Source organism: Lichenostomus cassidix, chromosome 8 (genome assembly GCF_008360975.1).
Source record: "Lichenostomus cassidix isolate B80296 chromosome 8, HeHo_3.0, whole genome shotgun sequence".
Lineage (NCBI taxonomy): Eukaryota > Metazoa > Chordata > Aves > Passeriformes > Meliphagidae > Lichenostomus > Lichenostomus cassidix.
The window spans coordinates 28,924,771-28,941,089 of NC_139489.1; the positions used below are offsets into that span (position 1 = coordinate 28,924,771).

The window sequence follows — 16,319 nt, forward strand, 5'->3', positions numbered from 1 at the left end:
CCAAGAAGACAAGAGGCACCAGGTTCATGGCACTGGGTGGGAGAAGAGAAACCCTCTCACTGAGGAGTGGCTGAGGCAGACACAGTTCTGAAGTTCAAAGCATTCTGCTGCCTCCAGAAGCCTTTCACACACTGACATCACTCTGATTCTCTGCTGTGGATATGGTTCCTGTCACTGGGATGAGGCACTCACTGAGTCAGACAGAAGGACATCAGACCTACCTCATTAGGGCAGCCTAATTAAGACCTCTTGAAAGATCTTCAATCCTACCTGACTTACAAACCATTTAAAAATCTGATGTATTTTCTAAGTTAAACAGTGCCAGTAGGACTGAGACAGAGTAATCCACAGTGGGATGCCCTGCAGGGTGGCAGCCAAGCCCTAGACATTCCCACTGGGAATTCATCCACTGGGAAGGAGACTACTGGGTGTAAAACAGACCAAAAGATCTTTCAGTGATTTTGAGAAGCTCTAAAAGCCCTCCCAAAGCATTCAACCCAATTTGGATTGACCAAGTCATCAGCTTCAAATCACAAGGGATTACTTTGTTTTTTCACATTTCATCAGGAAAATAAAACAACACATGATGGGTGTTGATACAGAAATATGGGTGCATATGTGTGGTACCTCTTTCCATCCATTCCTGCTCTCAAAGCTCCTAGGAAAAGCACCTGGAGCCTGAGCTGTCCTTGCCATTTGGGGCATTCTGAAACACCTCCCCCAGCAGCCTTGAATGTGTAAAATGTGCTAAGAATTAGAGCCTTAGAAATAAGTCAGCTCTCGTGACAATTCCTTCAGACCTTGCTGCAGAAAAGCAGAGGATAACCAAGGGAAGGCCTTACCAGGTGGATCCAGAGAGCCCAGCGATGTAAGTGGCACAGTCCAGGACTCCTGACTCAAAAAGTGCTTTCATGACTCCAGCAAAGCCCACCATGGCCCGGAACCCCCCTCCCGAGCCCAGCACGGCAATCACTGGCACCTGCAGGGAGCAGAACAACACAAACACCACATCAGTGACAAGGGACACGCCAGGATCACACAGTCCAACCCCTGGCCCTGCCCAGGACACCCCAAGAAGAATTACAATTTATCTGAAGAAGCCATCACTTGTGGCAAGACTTCTAAATAAAAATATACTCAGAATTTCTTTAGAATGTCTGTCCTTCTCATTCACAATCCCAAATAGAGGAGATATTAAATTTAGTTATTAAATAAATTATTCAGCAACAAGACCAGAGATTTTTAAAGCAACCCAAACACCAGCTTTAATCCAATTCATATCTTTGTGACAGAGCCAAAGGCAGTAAAAGTTACTAATCAGAAACAGAAGAGAGACAATATTTTGACTGGGAGTTTGAAAACAAGTTTTATAACAAAAACATCCAGTATTACTACACAGCATGAAGACACACTCAATTTTATTACCACTTTGCAAAAACTATCAGAGAAGTAATGGGAATTTATGTGGATCAGGACAGCTACTCAGCTAGGGAGAGAGGAGTGAGAGGAATCACTAGTGGTTATTGTGACTCCAGGTTAAAAATGTGTCCACAGGGATTAATTTATACTTCTGTCCTTCTTACTGCCCAGCTCTGATGTCCAAGCTGTTGCCCTCAACTGCACAGTTTCCTCAGGTCTCTTAAGAGAAGACAAAATAAAATAAAAATTCATTTGCTGCCACCAATCACGTGTTTTCTCTAAGCACAGGCCCATCTAGTTTCCAGTTTCCAAAACCCAGGAGATTTTTCCACTGTTCAGTGGTGACAAAGGAACCACAGCTTGGTTGTTACTGAGCAGAAAGAGAATTGCACAGCTGTGCAGAAAGCCCCTATCTGATCAAACTGCTAATCTGTCAAAAATCTCCCTGAAAGGCAATTTCAGGTGCCAATAGATGGGATTAATGATAACAAAAGATCCATGTGACGACAGAGCACTGTTCCTTTCTGCAGACTCCATGCTCCAAGCCATGAAACTCCCCTGAGGTCTGACTGTCCCAAGGAAATGCCCATGAACAATGACCAAGGCACTCGAGACATTTCTTGAGGCTTCCACTCCCCAAAACTGCTTATTCTTGATGCAGTGAGATTATTTTGTTACCTCCTTGGTAAGTGTTCAGCTTTAGTAATAGAAACCACAGCTATTCCCTGGCCCCACATTCATGGTGCAGCTCCAGAGATAGGGATCTATCCCAAAAATGACAAAGCCCAGGGACGGATTTGGGATGTGTTCTGTTAAGCCAACGCCCCATTAACAGAGCAGCTGCTTTGAAGAAAGAGCCATGTCAGTAATCACACATTTCATAACGTGGTGAGGCTTTGAAAGCTTCTCAGGAGCACTGCCCACTCAGCCTGAGCAGACACATCCCAAGAGGATGGAGATGTTACCTGCAGGTGCAGGCCTGGAGAAAGTATGTGAGAACACTTCCAGAGCAGCCCTGCTCAGCTCATCCCCTCATCAATGCAGTGGCACAGGGAAAATGGGAATATTCCTCAGGAGGCAGAGGAATTTGCTATGGAGACGGGCTGGGAATGCCCAGGAGAGTCACCAACATCCTGACTGCAAATGCTTCCTGGATCCACAGGCACTTTGGGCATCATGGACTCCTGCACTGGGAAGGGTGGATACCCTGAGGGGGTATCACAGAATCATTCAGGTTGGAAGAGACCTCCAAGATCATGATGTCCAACCATCAGCCCAGCACCACCACCATGTTCACCACTAAACCTTGTTCCCAAGTGCCACATCCACATTTTCTTTGCATACCTCCAGGGATGATGATTCCACCACCACTCTGGGCAGCCCCTGACAATGCTTTACAGCCCTTTCTGTGAAGAAATTTTCCCTAACACCCAACCTGACCCTCCCCTGGCACAGCCTGAGGCTGTTCCCTTCTCCTGCCCCTGTTCCCTGGGAGCCGAGTCTGATCCCCCCTGGCTGTCCCCTCCTGTCAGGAGTTACGCAGAGCCAGAAGTTCCCCCTGAGCCTCCTCTTCTCCAGGCTGAGCCCCACCAGTACCCATGGGCTTTGCACAGTAAATAAAGCTTTAAAATGATGACAAAAAATAACTGAAGAGAAGCATCTACTGCATATTTCTGTTCATTTATTTCAGTACAAGTTGCACTGCAGCATTAATCAAGTAAAGAAGGTTCAGAGTCCTCCTCTGCAGAGGAAGCAGGCAGCTTTTTAGCTCCAGTTCAGTTTCCAATGTGTTTAAGGGCACAAAACAGTAAAAACTGAAATTAAACACACCCATCCTGCAAGTTGCCCTGTGGGATAAAGAGGGCAGAGGCAAGGAGGGGGGAAGGAGCTGCAGCCAGAGCACCCAGGGCTAAGAATCAAGAAACCATATTCTGATGAAGAACAGAGAAAAGAGGATACCAAGGGCTGCCCACTCCTCCACTGAACCCCAAATCCTTTGTACAGAACCACCAGCACGTGAGTACACCCAAACCAAAAGGTTCTTAATCATATCTTCCAGTAATCAGGCAAGGAAAAGCTAAACCATGCTAAATCTTGTTTTGGGAATGAGTGATGCAGATGCCTTTATCCAAATGCCCTGGAAACATGGTACACAAAATCTGAATACCTGTGGTGGAAAAACAAAATGCCATAGGGCACACAAATGATTATTAAAAAATTGTTCTGCAAATCTACTTCACAGAGAACTAGATGCTTTCTTTAAAAGATTATGATAATTTTAGAAAATTGCTTGAAGCAACAAAAATTATAAAAATAAACTGAGCAATAACAGAAGTACGAGAAATCTCTTCCTCTGTGTTTCCAGAACATGCCTCAGGATCAACTAAGGAAATTTGGAACTGCTCACTTCCCCACCCAGACAAGTATAATGAATTCAGAGGTACTAAAGTCTCTCAGCATCCCTGCAATGCACAAGCTACTCACAGATGAAGCAACTTGGGTGAACTTTGAGTAAGTGACTTGTTTAAAATGAAACAACACCCATGGACAATTAAGACTACTCAATGTCTCCGAACTTCAAGTTAAGACTCCAAACATCCAATAAATCCTCCTGCTATCTTCCATCTGTAGCAATAAAGCTACAATTTAATTTGAACAAAAAGGCTTTTTCATTGCTAGAAACAGATAAAAATTCTAACCAGTCAGCTTAGAAATACACACTTGGCATATGAGAAATGGGAGGATACCTACAGTTACTGTCTGGGAAAACGCAATTTAACTGATAAAATTTCAGTATTGGAGACAGTGAGGGATACCAAGGGAAGATGATGACACAAAGGATATGGGATCTTTCCTATCCTTTACAATAACTCATGCACAGATACCACCTGCATGGAGCTGAGACCTGGGGCACTGAATATCACTCCAGTTCTAACTGGAGCTGGCAGCATATCTACATCCTTTCTGAGAAAGAGCCTATTCTGCTCCAGGTCACATCAAAGTCACATTGACAGATTCCTACTCTGGTAGGATCTGCATGTGTTAAGATTAAAATAACTGAACTGAAAATTAAGAAACCTTGAAAGTGTTCCTTCACAATACACACAATTTATCTGACTCCAAATAAAATCTGTACAATACTTGTAAAATTATTTCATCTTCCTCAGAAAGTTCACATAAGAACATTTCATGAAGCAAGACAGAGTTCAAAAGTAAACAACAAAAAAATATTTACCACCTGCTCAAAACTTAATGGAAATTTAAAATATATTCTTCAGTGTTGGTTGCAAAAGACTGTCACGTTCTGCTTATACTGAAAATGCACAAAAGGAATCAATGTCAATAGAGGAATCAACCCATATTAATTCATAGATGGTTCATTGCTTGATACCCCCACATACACAAAGTGTTCCAGTGTCACAATTCTGGGAGAAGCACAGGAGAGGGAACAGGCAAGGAAGAAACAGGAGGATGGAAAATCTACTGCAAAATAAGTAGATCTGTACCAAGTGGATTCTTAATTAACTCTAAATGATGCAGCATTTTATGAAATCACTGAAGAGCTCAGTAGGATCTGTCCCACTTCCTCACTGTGGTGTGAGGCCCTGGCACAGGGTGCCCAGAGAAGCTGTGGCTGCCCCTGGATCCCTGCAAGTGTCCAAGGCCAGGCTGGACACTGGGGCTTGGAGCAGCCTGGGATAGTGGAAGGTGTCCCTGCCCATGGCAGGGGGTGGCACTGGATGATCCTTAAGGTTCCTTCCAGCCCAAACCATTTTTCTGATTCTGTGACATGGCCCAAGCCTCCAGTGAGTCAAGGAAAGCTGCAGTTTCTCATGTCATCAAAGAAATAAAACTTCATAATTCTCATCCAGTAAAACTGGCGCAAGAAAAAGAAGGAAGGAAAGAAATCAACTAATTTCCAAGCTGACTCTAAAATTAAACCAGCTCATTTCCTGCCTACTCTTTCAGAGACAAAGGTCATGGAGCACGGGATGGGTACTGGGCATGCAGGGGCACATTCTATGCTGGGTGAGTGCCCAGAGCCACTGCAGGATTCAGCAGATATTTCACACACCCTGAGGCACTTTTCAGATGGCAATCTCCCCTCAGAGACAACACCTTAACAAAGTCTGGGATCCAAATGGGAAAAAGTTGGAGTGCTTTGGGTAAGGGGCCAGTGCCAGTGAATCCCAGAACCCCAGAGTGGTTTGGTTGGAAGGGACCTTAAAGCCCATCCAGTGCCACCCCCTGCCATGGGCAGGGACACCTTCCACTATCCCAGGCTGCTCCAAGCCCCATCCAACCTGGCCTTGGGCACTTCCAGGGGTGGGGCAGCCACAGTTTCTTTGGGTACCCTGTGCCAGGGCGTCACCACCCTCACAGGGAACAATTCCTTCCTAATATCTAATCTAAATCTCTCCTCTTATAGTTTCAAACTCTTCCTCTGGTCATAAACTTTAATCTATAACTTTAGAGCCAAGAAAAACTACTCTCCAGGCTAAATATTCTATGTTCGTAGAGAAAAAGAATTTTTATAATCTATAATCTGCTTCTACATCGAACCCTTCCACTTCGCATGCCTCATTCACTCCTCTCACAGGCAAACGAAGGATTCCAAAGGTGATGCTAATCTTGATGGGAACTCTCCAAACTTACATCACGGGAAGTGGTCAGGTTCTGGCTGTTCTCCTCCCCCAGAAATGCTCTGATGCTGTGCATGATGTTGTCTCTGCGCTGCTGCCGGAACCTCTTCTCCTCATCGCACAGGGCCATGCTGAACCGCAGGTCTGTCGAGGAGCTTTGGGCAAAGGGACAGACAGACTGTCACAAAAGGCTCAATGCCAAACAGGATCACAAACGCCATCATGGGAAGTGAGCTGACATGAGCAGAAATTCCTCATTCACTTACATAAGATGACGTGAAATTGTATTTTTCATGTGACACGACTCATCAGCTCTGGAGTGGTGGATGCAAAATGTTTTTAGGACATGCAGTTTATATAGAACTCATTAAAAGCAAATAATTAAAATCCAGCAAGTGACTTCTCCACTCACATCAGCACAAATCATACTGACACACCACAGGAAAAACTAAGCCTTTTTCCTCTGTATTTTCCCCCATACCGTGGGATAAAAATATACAGAAGGCTGTGTAAGGACCTCAATGCTATACTTAAATACAACTTTGCTGCCACTTCCCGTGGACAGCAGAGCGGAGTGGAAAAATCCACCCTGGTACCTACTCCACTGGAATTCCCATATTTAGAATCCCAGAATACCCTGAGTTGGAAGAGACCCCCAGGGATTATGGAGCCCAGCCCCTGTCCCTGCACGGACACCCCAACAATCCCACCCTATGCATCCCTGGCAGTGCTGTCCAAACACTCCCTGAGCTCTGGCAGCCTCAGGCTGTGTCCATTGCCTGGGGAGCCTGGGCAGTGCCAGCACCCTCTGGGGGAAGAACTTTCCCTGATCTCCAGCCTGACTGCCCTGACACAGCTCCAGCAATTCCCTGGGTTCTGTCGCTGTCACAGGGAGCAGAGATCAGAGCTGCCCCTTGGGAGGAGCTGCAGCCCCTGTAAGCTCTGCCCTCAGCCTCCTCTATTTACTAACTAAATAGAGTTATTTAGTCAGCTAACTATTAGCTTTACTATTACCTTTATTATTTAGTAAGACAAGCTAAAAAACCTTGTTGTGCCTACTTTGGCATGTAGGCAGCATTTTCACTGTGCTTTATGAAAAGCATACAATGGTGAAAGGGATCCATTTTGCCACAGATAATAATTCCTCAGGTTTTAAAAAATGTTTTATGTAATAAAATAATAGGATTAAGAAAAAGGGGAGAAAAAGACTACCTAGAAGCAATGTTCCATATGATATACTGTGAATCCACAAGCTGCATGGGTATCAGATAACAGCAGCAGAACTTGATAAGATCCTTTACATTTCAAAGCTTAAGAACAAAACACAGCCAAGCATCTTCTGTTTATTTAATGTCAGAGATAAGAAATACTTGTACTGTAAAAAGCCTGGATGGTTCAGGGGTGGTCCCAAGGACCACCCACAAATGCATTTTTCTGGTACAACATGATGAGCAGAAATTATCCCTGGGGGATGTTTTTAAGTCTCCAGAGTAATCAGGAAAGGGTTTGACTTTTACAGTGCTCATTGCTGCTATTTATAGTTACAAACAAAAAGACTCATTAAAATGCCTTGCTCTCAGAAAATCATTGTTAGACTTCAAATGTATTTTTCTGATTATGCTTCAATGTGATTTTTGGTCTTTCACTAGGATAGGTGAAGAATCAGGGAAAAAGACAGCCTAGAGAGGGAAAAAAAAGGGACAAATAAAGGTAGGCATCTGCTTAGCTTTTACATGGACAATTCCTGGCCCTAAATCTTCACCTTTGCCTTCAGGACTGTGTGGTATTTACATTTAAATAGATTTTAGGGGCAGCTCTGTAACAGCAGCTGGAACTTAAAGTGAGAGGCCAAGTTCCCATAGAAGGTAAAAAATGAGGATGAAGCTGAACCTTAGTGAGGTCTGTGGGCATTTTAGAGACAAAGCCCTTGAGAAGGAAAGCCCTTCACATAAACCAGGGTGAGAGATTCACTCAGGATGGCCTCGTTCCTGCAAACATGTCACACCTCTTAGTGCCATGGTGTTTAGTCAATGACAGAATTACAGCAGTGAAAATAAACCTCACTTTTTAAACCTCCTCGCTTTTACAGTACTTAGTATTTCTGTGCTACATCAGGGAATTTTTGCACTCTACCTCACACATTTTTAAGAAAATCCCGACAGGGTGAGATTCTTGGGGTGTCCTGTGCAGGGCCAGGAGTTGGGGGTTGATGATCGTTGTGGATCCCTTTCAACTCAGGATATTCTGTGATTCCATGAAAATTTTAATGAACAGTTTAAAATAAAAAAATATCTTTGCTGCTGGTATATTTTCACTTCTTGGTTTTTTTTTTTTTTAATATGAGATACTCACCATACTTCCAGAGATAATTCCAAAGTCATTTCTGTGACCTAAACAAGAAATATTTAAATATGGTTAAAGCACTTAGAGAGAGAAAAAGCACAAACACACCTGGAACATCAACTACTACTGTCAGAATTTTTCTTTAAATCACTTTTTTTAAAGGATACTTTTGGCTCGTATGAATGAGAATCTTGTCTATGGATTTTTTTAAAAACACACAATGTGGTTCCAAAATACACCACTAGCACATTTTCAGTGGAAAATGTTGGTAAGTGCTGTCATTCCTCAGATCCCATTGCCTTGCCTTTCTTGCACTGCTAATCCCTTCCTGACAGTGCAACTCATCTCTGGCCTGAAGAGATCTAACTCTCTTCACCCACTCGTGGCTGGCAGGAGAAGCAGGGATCACATCCATCTGCCACCTGTGTGAGGGAATCACTGCTCTGTGTTCCACAGGAGCCACCAAGTGTCTCTCCAGAGCTAAATATGCCTTAATTAGCAAGCAGGAAGGGTGATGTTTACAAGTTGCTGGAAGATGCAATAAATGTCACTGCATAATGGCTTCACTTGCCAGCCATACTGAACTCCCTGGCCACGAGCTATGGGCTGATCTCCTCTTTCACAGAGCACTGAAAGGGTTGCTTGCAGGCAAAAAGTTAAAAATTATGATTAAAGCACCAATTTCCTATCAGGCACAATCCAGGAGTACAAGGCTGAGGAACTAAGAGAGAATGGAGAAGTATTTTCACCCTCTCTCTGTGCAATGTTGGTGCATGAGAACCAACACTGGAGCGTGAGAGACTCAGTGCATCCTCTGCCTATCCATGGATTCTCCCCCTCACTTGGGGCATTTGAGCACCAGGGATGGAGCTACAACTCCCCAGCCTGAACACCTGCCTGACATTCGGACAGCAGTGAAGGATCTGGGATGCCGAGCTGCCTCTGGCTCCCACATCCAGGCCCAATTCCTGAAATGGGAACTGCAAATGGCGCAGGGCATGAAGGGTGGAGGGAGAAAGAAGAGGCAGAGAAACAACAAAAGGAGAACATGAACAAACAGAGTGAAGAGTCACTGAGGAAGCACTTCAAAGGCAAGGAAGCAATTACATTATTCCCCACCTGGTATTACTAATTCAGAAAGCACTCCTGCTGTGATCCAATGCTGACAAAAATAAATGCACATGAAATAAACCCTTGGAGGGAAGCATTCCAACAGGGAGATATCATGGCATTTTCTATACCTTATACAGGCTGCCACAGACATCTCAGGAATATATGCTATGTATACATTGACTACATTGGGCTCAACATGACTTCACCTTCCCTTAACTGTTTGCTTATAAATTTCAGAGTGTATTTGCCTTTTCTTCACTGTTTTTTTCCCTTATGACTCCCTACCAAGCTTTGTTGAACGCTGATGAGAAATTAAAGGCAAGGCCTTGTGTTAATGGAATGAGCTTTGTAAACTGTATTTGCAAAATTTAATCATCACATCTTTCTCACTGCCTCACCTCATGCCTGGCAGAGCCAGGACCTGCACTCAGTCCATACTCTGGAAGTCTGAGAGTTATTGAAGCACTTAGCAAAATAAATATGTAGAAACTTTAAAAAAAATGCATTTAAAAAAAAAGTTAAAGTAATGGAGGGTATCAAAATTCCAACTGCCCTAAGGCTAGGCCAAATTAAATGCTAAACCTCACATATGAAATGCTCTGATTTCCAATAAATAGGCCTTTAACCAGTTATCTGCTGTAACTACACTCTTAAAGTTTTATCCCATGGAAAACAGCAGAGTGGTGACAAATCAAGATCTCTGATCATACCATAAACTACAGCCCAAACCAGAAATGCAGATGGTATTTACACATTTTAATACATGCAGAACAAGCTCAATTCCACCCAGATTTAACAAAAATTTCCAAGAGCTACTGTGCAGGCAGACAAGCCCTGTTCAAGTGACTCCATGTGGTTTGCAGAGGTGTTTAAAGGGAATAATCCAATTACTGCATCTCTGCATGTTAACCAGGGCTGTGTTACAACAAGCCACTTACAGAAAGTGAAACATGTAATAATAAAAGAATTCCTCCAGCTTTCTGGAAGCCACAGGCAGCAGCAGGAGGGGCAATGCACTGACCAGAAAACTCTGAGTAACCTCTCACATGAGGTAAGGCCATAAAACTAAATTGCATCAAGTGGGGAAGAAACTGCTTTAGCCAGAGAAAGTTTCAAACTAGACTTTTAAAGAGGATTCTTTCAGCAGGAACACAAGGGATACAGTGGCACTGTTTTGCTCAATTCTCCTCCCAGCAGGGCTGTAAAAAGATAAATAATCAAGGTTTAACAGTGTCTTTAGGCTCTGTCTTTATCCATTGGCAACAGTGAATGCTCAGAAAACTTCTGAGTAGGGCAAAGTCATGAATGTCCAACTTACATCATTGAAAGTTAACTGGACCTCCTTCTTCTCTCCCAGTTTCAGAGAAGAGATGGGAAATGTGGATGTGCCAAGAGTCTCATCCATAACGTAGTTGGCATCCATGAGAGTAACCTGGAAGAGATACTTGGGTGTTCAATTCTATTGCAAGAAATCCCTTTTTAATTCCATCAAGCCTATGCCTGAAGTAACAAAAAAAATTATATGGAAAAGGAATGGGCCTAACCCAACCCAGTCAATAACCAATGCCAACAGACTTTTAAACCAGGATAACCTCATGGACAGTGAAGGTGGCACTTTAAGGCACTGAACTGCAGGAGTACACCAGGATTACTCCCAAAGGAGTTTTCATCCCAGTACCTTTTTGGCAGCAAATCTCACCATCTTTCTAGTAACTTCAAATTCTGCATATAAACCACAGTACCTTCAAATTTCCAGTGAGTAAAATTTCCCTATGGAGAAACTTGCACAGTTTTAACTGTGACAGGCCAAAAAACCATCCATCAGCTTTTCAGAGAAGATGGAATCCCCACACCCCAGCCTTGACTCTACAGACCAGGATTGTTCCAGCAGTGATTTGGCAAAGTGCGCAGCATGCCAAATTACACAAAGCTTTTCTCTGTATCCAGCCAGACCTTCAAGTCTCTTCTCATACCCTCCATGTTGGAGCACAGACCATTCCAAAATGTGATAATATCCTAAAGAGGATGTGAATATGGCAGAAAACCATTCCATGCTTTTGCTCTAATCCATGTGGCTCTAGGTCTAGCAGACTTTTTCCCCAGTGGCTGCCTTCCAAGTCTCTGAGTAAGATATTCAGAAAGAATTTCAAATGATCATTTACATGGTTTTTATTAAATGAGATCTCCAGACTCATTTGACTTACAGGTTTTTTTCCACTTTGTAGCATTATATCGTCTAAAATATCACATGTTCGTGGCTTGGACTGTATATTTTGTACAAAACAAAAGGAATCAAGATACAATCACTTGAATAATTAGTTGCTACATCTGGGTTCTGCCTCTTCTCAGCTATAAAGAATCTGCTTCATCCTGTGCCACAAGCAACCCTTTGAAATGATGAGTTCTCTTTATTTTAGGACAGAGCTCATTCTTTTAATGGTATTTACATTGTTCTGTTTCCTTGCAGAACTTTATGCTTATTGCTGCAATCTTTGAGTGCTGCCTCTTAAAACCAAAAACTTCTTAGTGGGATTTTGAAGAGCTGCTTACACTTCAGAGGGAAAACTGCACTTGGGATAGAGTTAAAGATGCAGATTAAAACAATCCAAGGAGTCACAAGGATTGTGGAGTCTGAGCTTGGGAATTCACAGAGGGTTTGGTTAGGGATATGACTTTACAGATTTCTGATGCTGTACTCCATTGCAGAATCCAAAGGCTCTTGTCTACATATCAACCAGGTTCACAATTAACCACTATTAAATGTTATCATCTGTTCTTTGCAGGCAATTTTCATGGAATTTTATTGCACTATCTCAGAACCAGCAACAGCCTTTAGTTATTGTAAAGACACATTTCCAGTTGCTACCTACAATCCATCTTGCTGTGTTTGTGACTTCAGTAATTTTATCTTTTCAAAATCCTTGAACCACATTTTGTCCTCAACAGATTCAAACACTTCTAGGGAAACTGCCTCAGTGTAAGGGAGGGGGCAGAGCAGGGCCCAGGCTCTGCTCTGTGGGGCCTAGCAATGGCACCAGAGGAACAGGCAGGAACTGATCCCAGGAAATCACTGTGAATTCCCTAATATTTTCTGTCCCTAGTGCATATTTTCTGTCCCTAGTTCTTCATGAATCACCAAGCTGACCAAGCTGTTCCTCCCCAAACTATAAAGCCTTCCCCAGGAAAATAGGGGGCTTGTAGGAAGCACAACTCCATTTTAGACCCAAGGTCTGATGCTCACAGGCTCAAGGAAAACATTCACAGGCTACAGCCTCTCTCCCAGTTGGCCAATACAGACTGAACTCTGTAGGCTTGGGTCAGAAGACAGCAGGTGTCAGGGCCATCCTCTATGAAGCATAGAGCTAACCTAAAATCCTTGCCATGCCCACTCAGAAAATACCTACACCTAACCTCTTGTGCACAGCCTGGAAGGGTTTAACACACTGAGACTAAACAGTGGCTTGGCCAACAGAGCTGCACATGGAGTGGACCCCTGAAGAGCCCTGGGTGAGCTCCAGTAAGGAGGACACAGCAGAACCAGCCTTTGGCTTTGTCTCCCTGAGCAGAGACTTGACTTAAGTCCCACCTATTCCCTGTCTGTAAGAGCTGAATCAGGGTAGGAAGCAGGCAGTAAATGCTCCATAGCAGATGTGAGGAATAACAAGCTACTATCCCTCAGAAGCTGCCCAAGAGATGACTCACAGGCATATCTTACAGTGACTCCCCAGACTACTTGAATAATTCAATTTATCCAACACCTCTTGCTTAGCACCACCGCTAAACTCAGGTTTAGCATTTTAAACAAAGAGGTGATCTTGAGACAGCAGATGCCACACACATGTAAGCCACTGTTACTCTACCCTTCATCTCCCCAGCTCAGCTGTGGGATTTACCTCCAGAACATTCTCCAGGTTGGGGTCCAGAATGAACTCAAAGGTCTCATTCCACACAGGGTTGACGTCATTGTTGAAATGCTTGGTTCTCTTCCTGCAGTCGGGGGCAGTGGGGATGAACAGCTCCACGTAGGGGTCTGGCGTGTCAACTGTGGAGCAGAACACAGGTCAGCAGAGGAAAAGCTACAGCTTGGGTTGGGATAATTGATACAATTGTGTGAAACCACAGATCGCCTCATGGTCAGGCACAGAAAAATATGCAACTCTGTAAGTTACATAAATATAATGGTACGGATGATACAATGATATCAACAATGTCCTCAAGGCTTTTAGGAGGGGAGGGGAAAAGCCTTGCACACAGAATGGCACAGGGACTGAGTAAAGTTTGTTGGGAATATGCAAACATCTGCCAGGAAGTGGTGTTTTTAAAAGCTTTTACTTCTTCCTCCCTTTCTCGCCTTTAATGGCTTTGGCTCATGTCACAGCAGCAAGTATCCCACAAAACAATGAAAACAAGCAGCTTGGTGTGAGTTTTGGATCCTACTTCACCCTTGCTGGTTTGGGAGTGATGGAGGAAATCAGTCACAGTGTGAGGAGTGCTCAGCTCTGAAACACTGCAACCACCACAGCTCTGGGGAGTCACCACAGGATCAGGACCTTATTTGCACAGCATGTTTGAACAAAAGGTGCACAGAACCCTGACTGGAAACTGAGATATGGCAATTGCAGCTGATAGGAATTACCAGTGGGGGAGAAGGAAACACAGGCAAATCCCATAGAATGTGTCTAAATATAGCCATTCCTCAGAGCAAAGAATGCAGCCCTAAAAGCACACTTTCTAACAAATTAAAGCATGCAGGCATTTTCTGGACAATGTGTCAAATGGGGCCAAGGCTCAGATGCCTCCCAGGAGAGTAGGGGAAGTAATTTCTGTGGTTGTGGTTGATCACCAAAAGCCTCCTGCTCTGCTGTGGTAAAACACCCACATCTTTCCAGCACAGAATCAAGGAATCACAGAATATCCTGAGCTGGAAGGGATGCACAAGGATCATCCAGTCCAACCCCTGGCCCTGCACAGACACCCCAACAATCCCACCCTGTGCTTCCTTGGGAGAATTATCCAACCACTCCTGAAGCTCTGGCAGCCTCAGGCTGTGCCCATTCCCTGGGGAGCCTGGGCAGTGCCCAGCACCCTCTAGGGGAAGAACTTTCCCTGATCTCCAGCCTGACCTGCCCTGGCACAGCTCCAGCTGTTCCCTGGGTCCTGTCCCTGTCACAGAGATCGGAGCTGCCCCTTGGGAGGAGCTGAATCCTGTCTTCAGAGTTTGTCCTCTGCTTTAGTGAAATGTTACCAAGCAAAGCAATACCCACTACAAACAATTCCTTAAAGGACTCTTTTTGAAACAGATGAAATCCTATTACTAGGAAAAGCAAGTCCAAACATTCCTCCTTGGACACACTTTAAGTCTAAAGATACCTTTTATCAACCAAGCCAAATTTTAGAAACTCTTGGAGTTCAATAAAACCTGATCCATGAGATTCCTGAGGCCCAGAACGACTTCACCCTCCTGCTGGAAGAAGAAGGAAAAGAGCAAACCAAATAAGTTGGATAATTTCAAATCAAATCAACTGTCCTTTGGGGAAAAAAACCCTGACCAAACAACCAAAAAACGGCTTTCGGAAATCACTCAGGAGGTTCTCAATGTGTCCCCAGGCAAATCCTATTCAATTTTATTCTAATGCAACTTCTCAAATAGTTTTCCACTGTGCTCCAGACCTGTGGGGCTCAGCTAATTGCTACACTAAGGTGGTCTCAGTGCTCCCTGAGTAATGAGCAAGCAGCTATTTAAAGCTGGGGATCAGTGTGGAAAGCCTTTAAATAGCAACCTTTATTAGCTCCTGAGGAATTATGTCTGATCTTGTCTCCTTTGTGGGCAGGGGAAATGGGGGATCAAGCCCCAAGTCTTTCCTCACTGGCAGATGTTCCAACTTGCCAACTTTTCCATTAGCTCTTTTCAGCTACTGCAAAAGCTCTGCCACAAAGAAGAAAATCAAGAGAAACAAGGCCCTTTGAAACAAAACATCCATGAAGTGACAATGTCTCATTTGCTAAATCTTGATATCCAGCAGAACGCTGGCAATAAACACCCAGGCTTTTTCTGCCAAGAGACTGAAGTTGCCTACAAAAACTTGGATTTTAGCCAAAATCCTGGGGGCTGAACAGAGTTCTGGACAAAACATCAATGCCTCCCTCTCCATTCAGATCAGGCTGTGATCAGCCCTAACTGCGTTACAGAAGTCTAATTTTTCTAATCAACACAAAGAGCAAATGGTTCCCCATCCATATTCAGAACCCCAAAGCATGTTGAAACCCCAGACCTCTGACATGCAGATCCATAACTAACTTCCTATCAGGCAAACCCTGGTAAGTGTTGAAACAGAAACTAAACCCAAGGCACAGAACAACTAAACTTTGAAAAATCAGTCTTGGTAGTTCAGTATTTCCAAGTCACCTCACTCCATCTCTTTATTAGCTCTTTAACCCAAGGCAAAGATTTAATCACCTGCCCTTTCATGTTTGAAAGTTTATTTGGAGCTGGTTTTAGTTAAGAAAATGAAAATATATTATTTTTTAACTTCCTTCTTCAGATGAAGAGAAAATATACTGGAATACTGCTTGCTCTGATTAAGATATTGCTACAAGCGATACTAAATACTTTTTAAAGCTATACTATATTAATTAAACCCTCAATCCCTGGATGGAAACCAAAAACTACCAGTAACCTGGCAAGTAACACAGAAGTATTCACTTAATATATTTCAAAACATTCAAGTTATAAAATGCAGATTATAAAGCCATTGTGAACCCTTGGTATGGATGTTTTTATTCCTGCTTGGGCTTCTGCTA

General features: G+C 43.6%; 1 protein-coding gene across 7 annotated transcripts in view; it reads right to left on the reverse strand.

Moving 5' to 3' along the window:
* The window catches only part of PLA2G4A (phospholipase A2 group IVA), an 80,535-nt gene that overhangs the window by 26,971 nt on the left and 37,245 nt on the right, over positions 1-16,319 (reverse strand). For all 7 annotated transcript variants that reach the window (XR_014853868.1, XR_014853869.1, XM_085068670.1 and 4 more), the window contains 5 exons: positions 13,412-13,560; positions 10,837-10,950; positions 8,415-8,452; positions 6,076-6,217; positions 843-979 (listed from right to left, as the gene is read on the reverse strand). Coding sequence is in view for 5 of the 7 variants with exons in the window: in XM_085068670.1 (XP_084924796.1) it covers positions 843-979; positions 6,076-6,217; positions 8,415-8,452; positions 10,837-10,950; positions 13,412-13,560 (580 nt within the window). In the remaining 2 variants the exon portion in view is untranslated. The remainder of the gene's footprint in view (positions 1-842; positions 980-6,075; positions 6,218-8,414; positions 8,453-10,836; positions 10,951-13,411; positions 13,561-16,319) is intronic.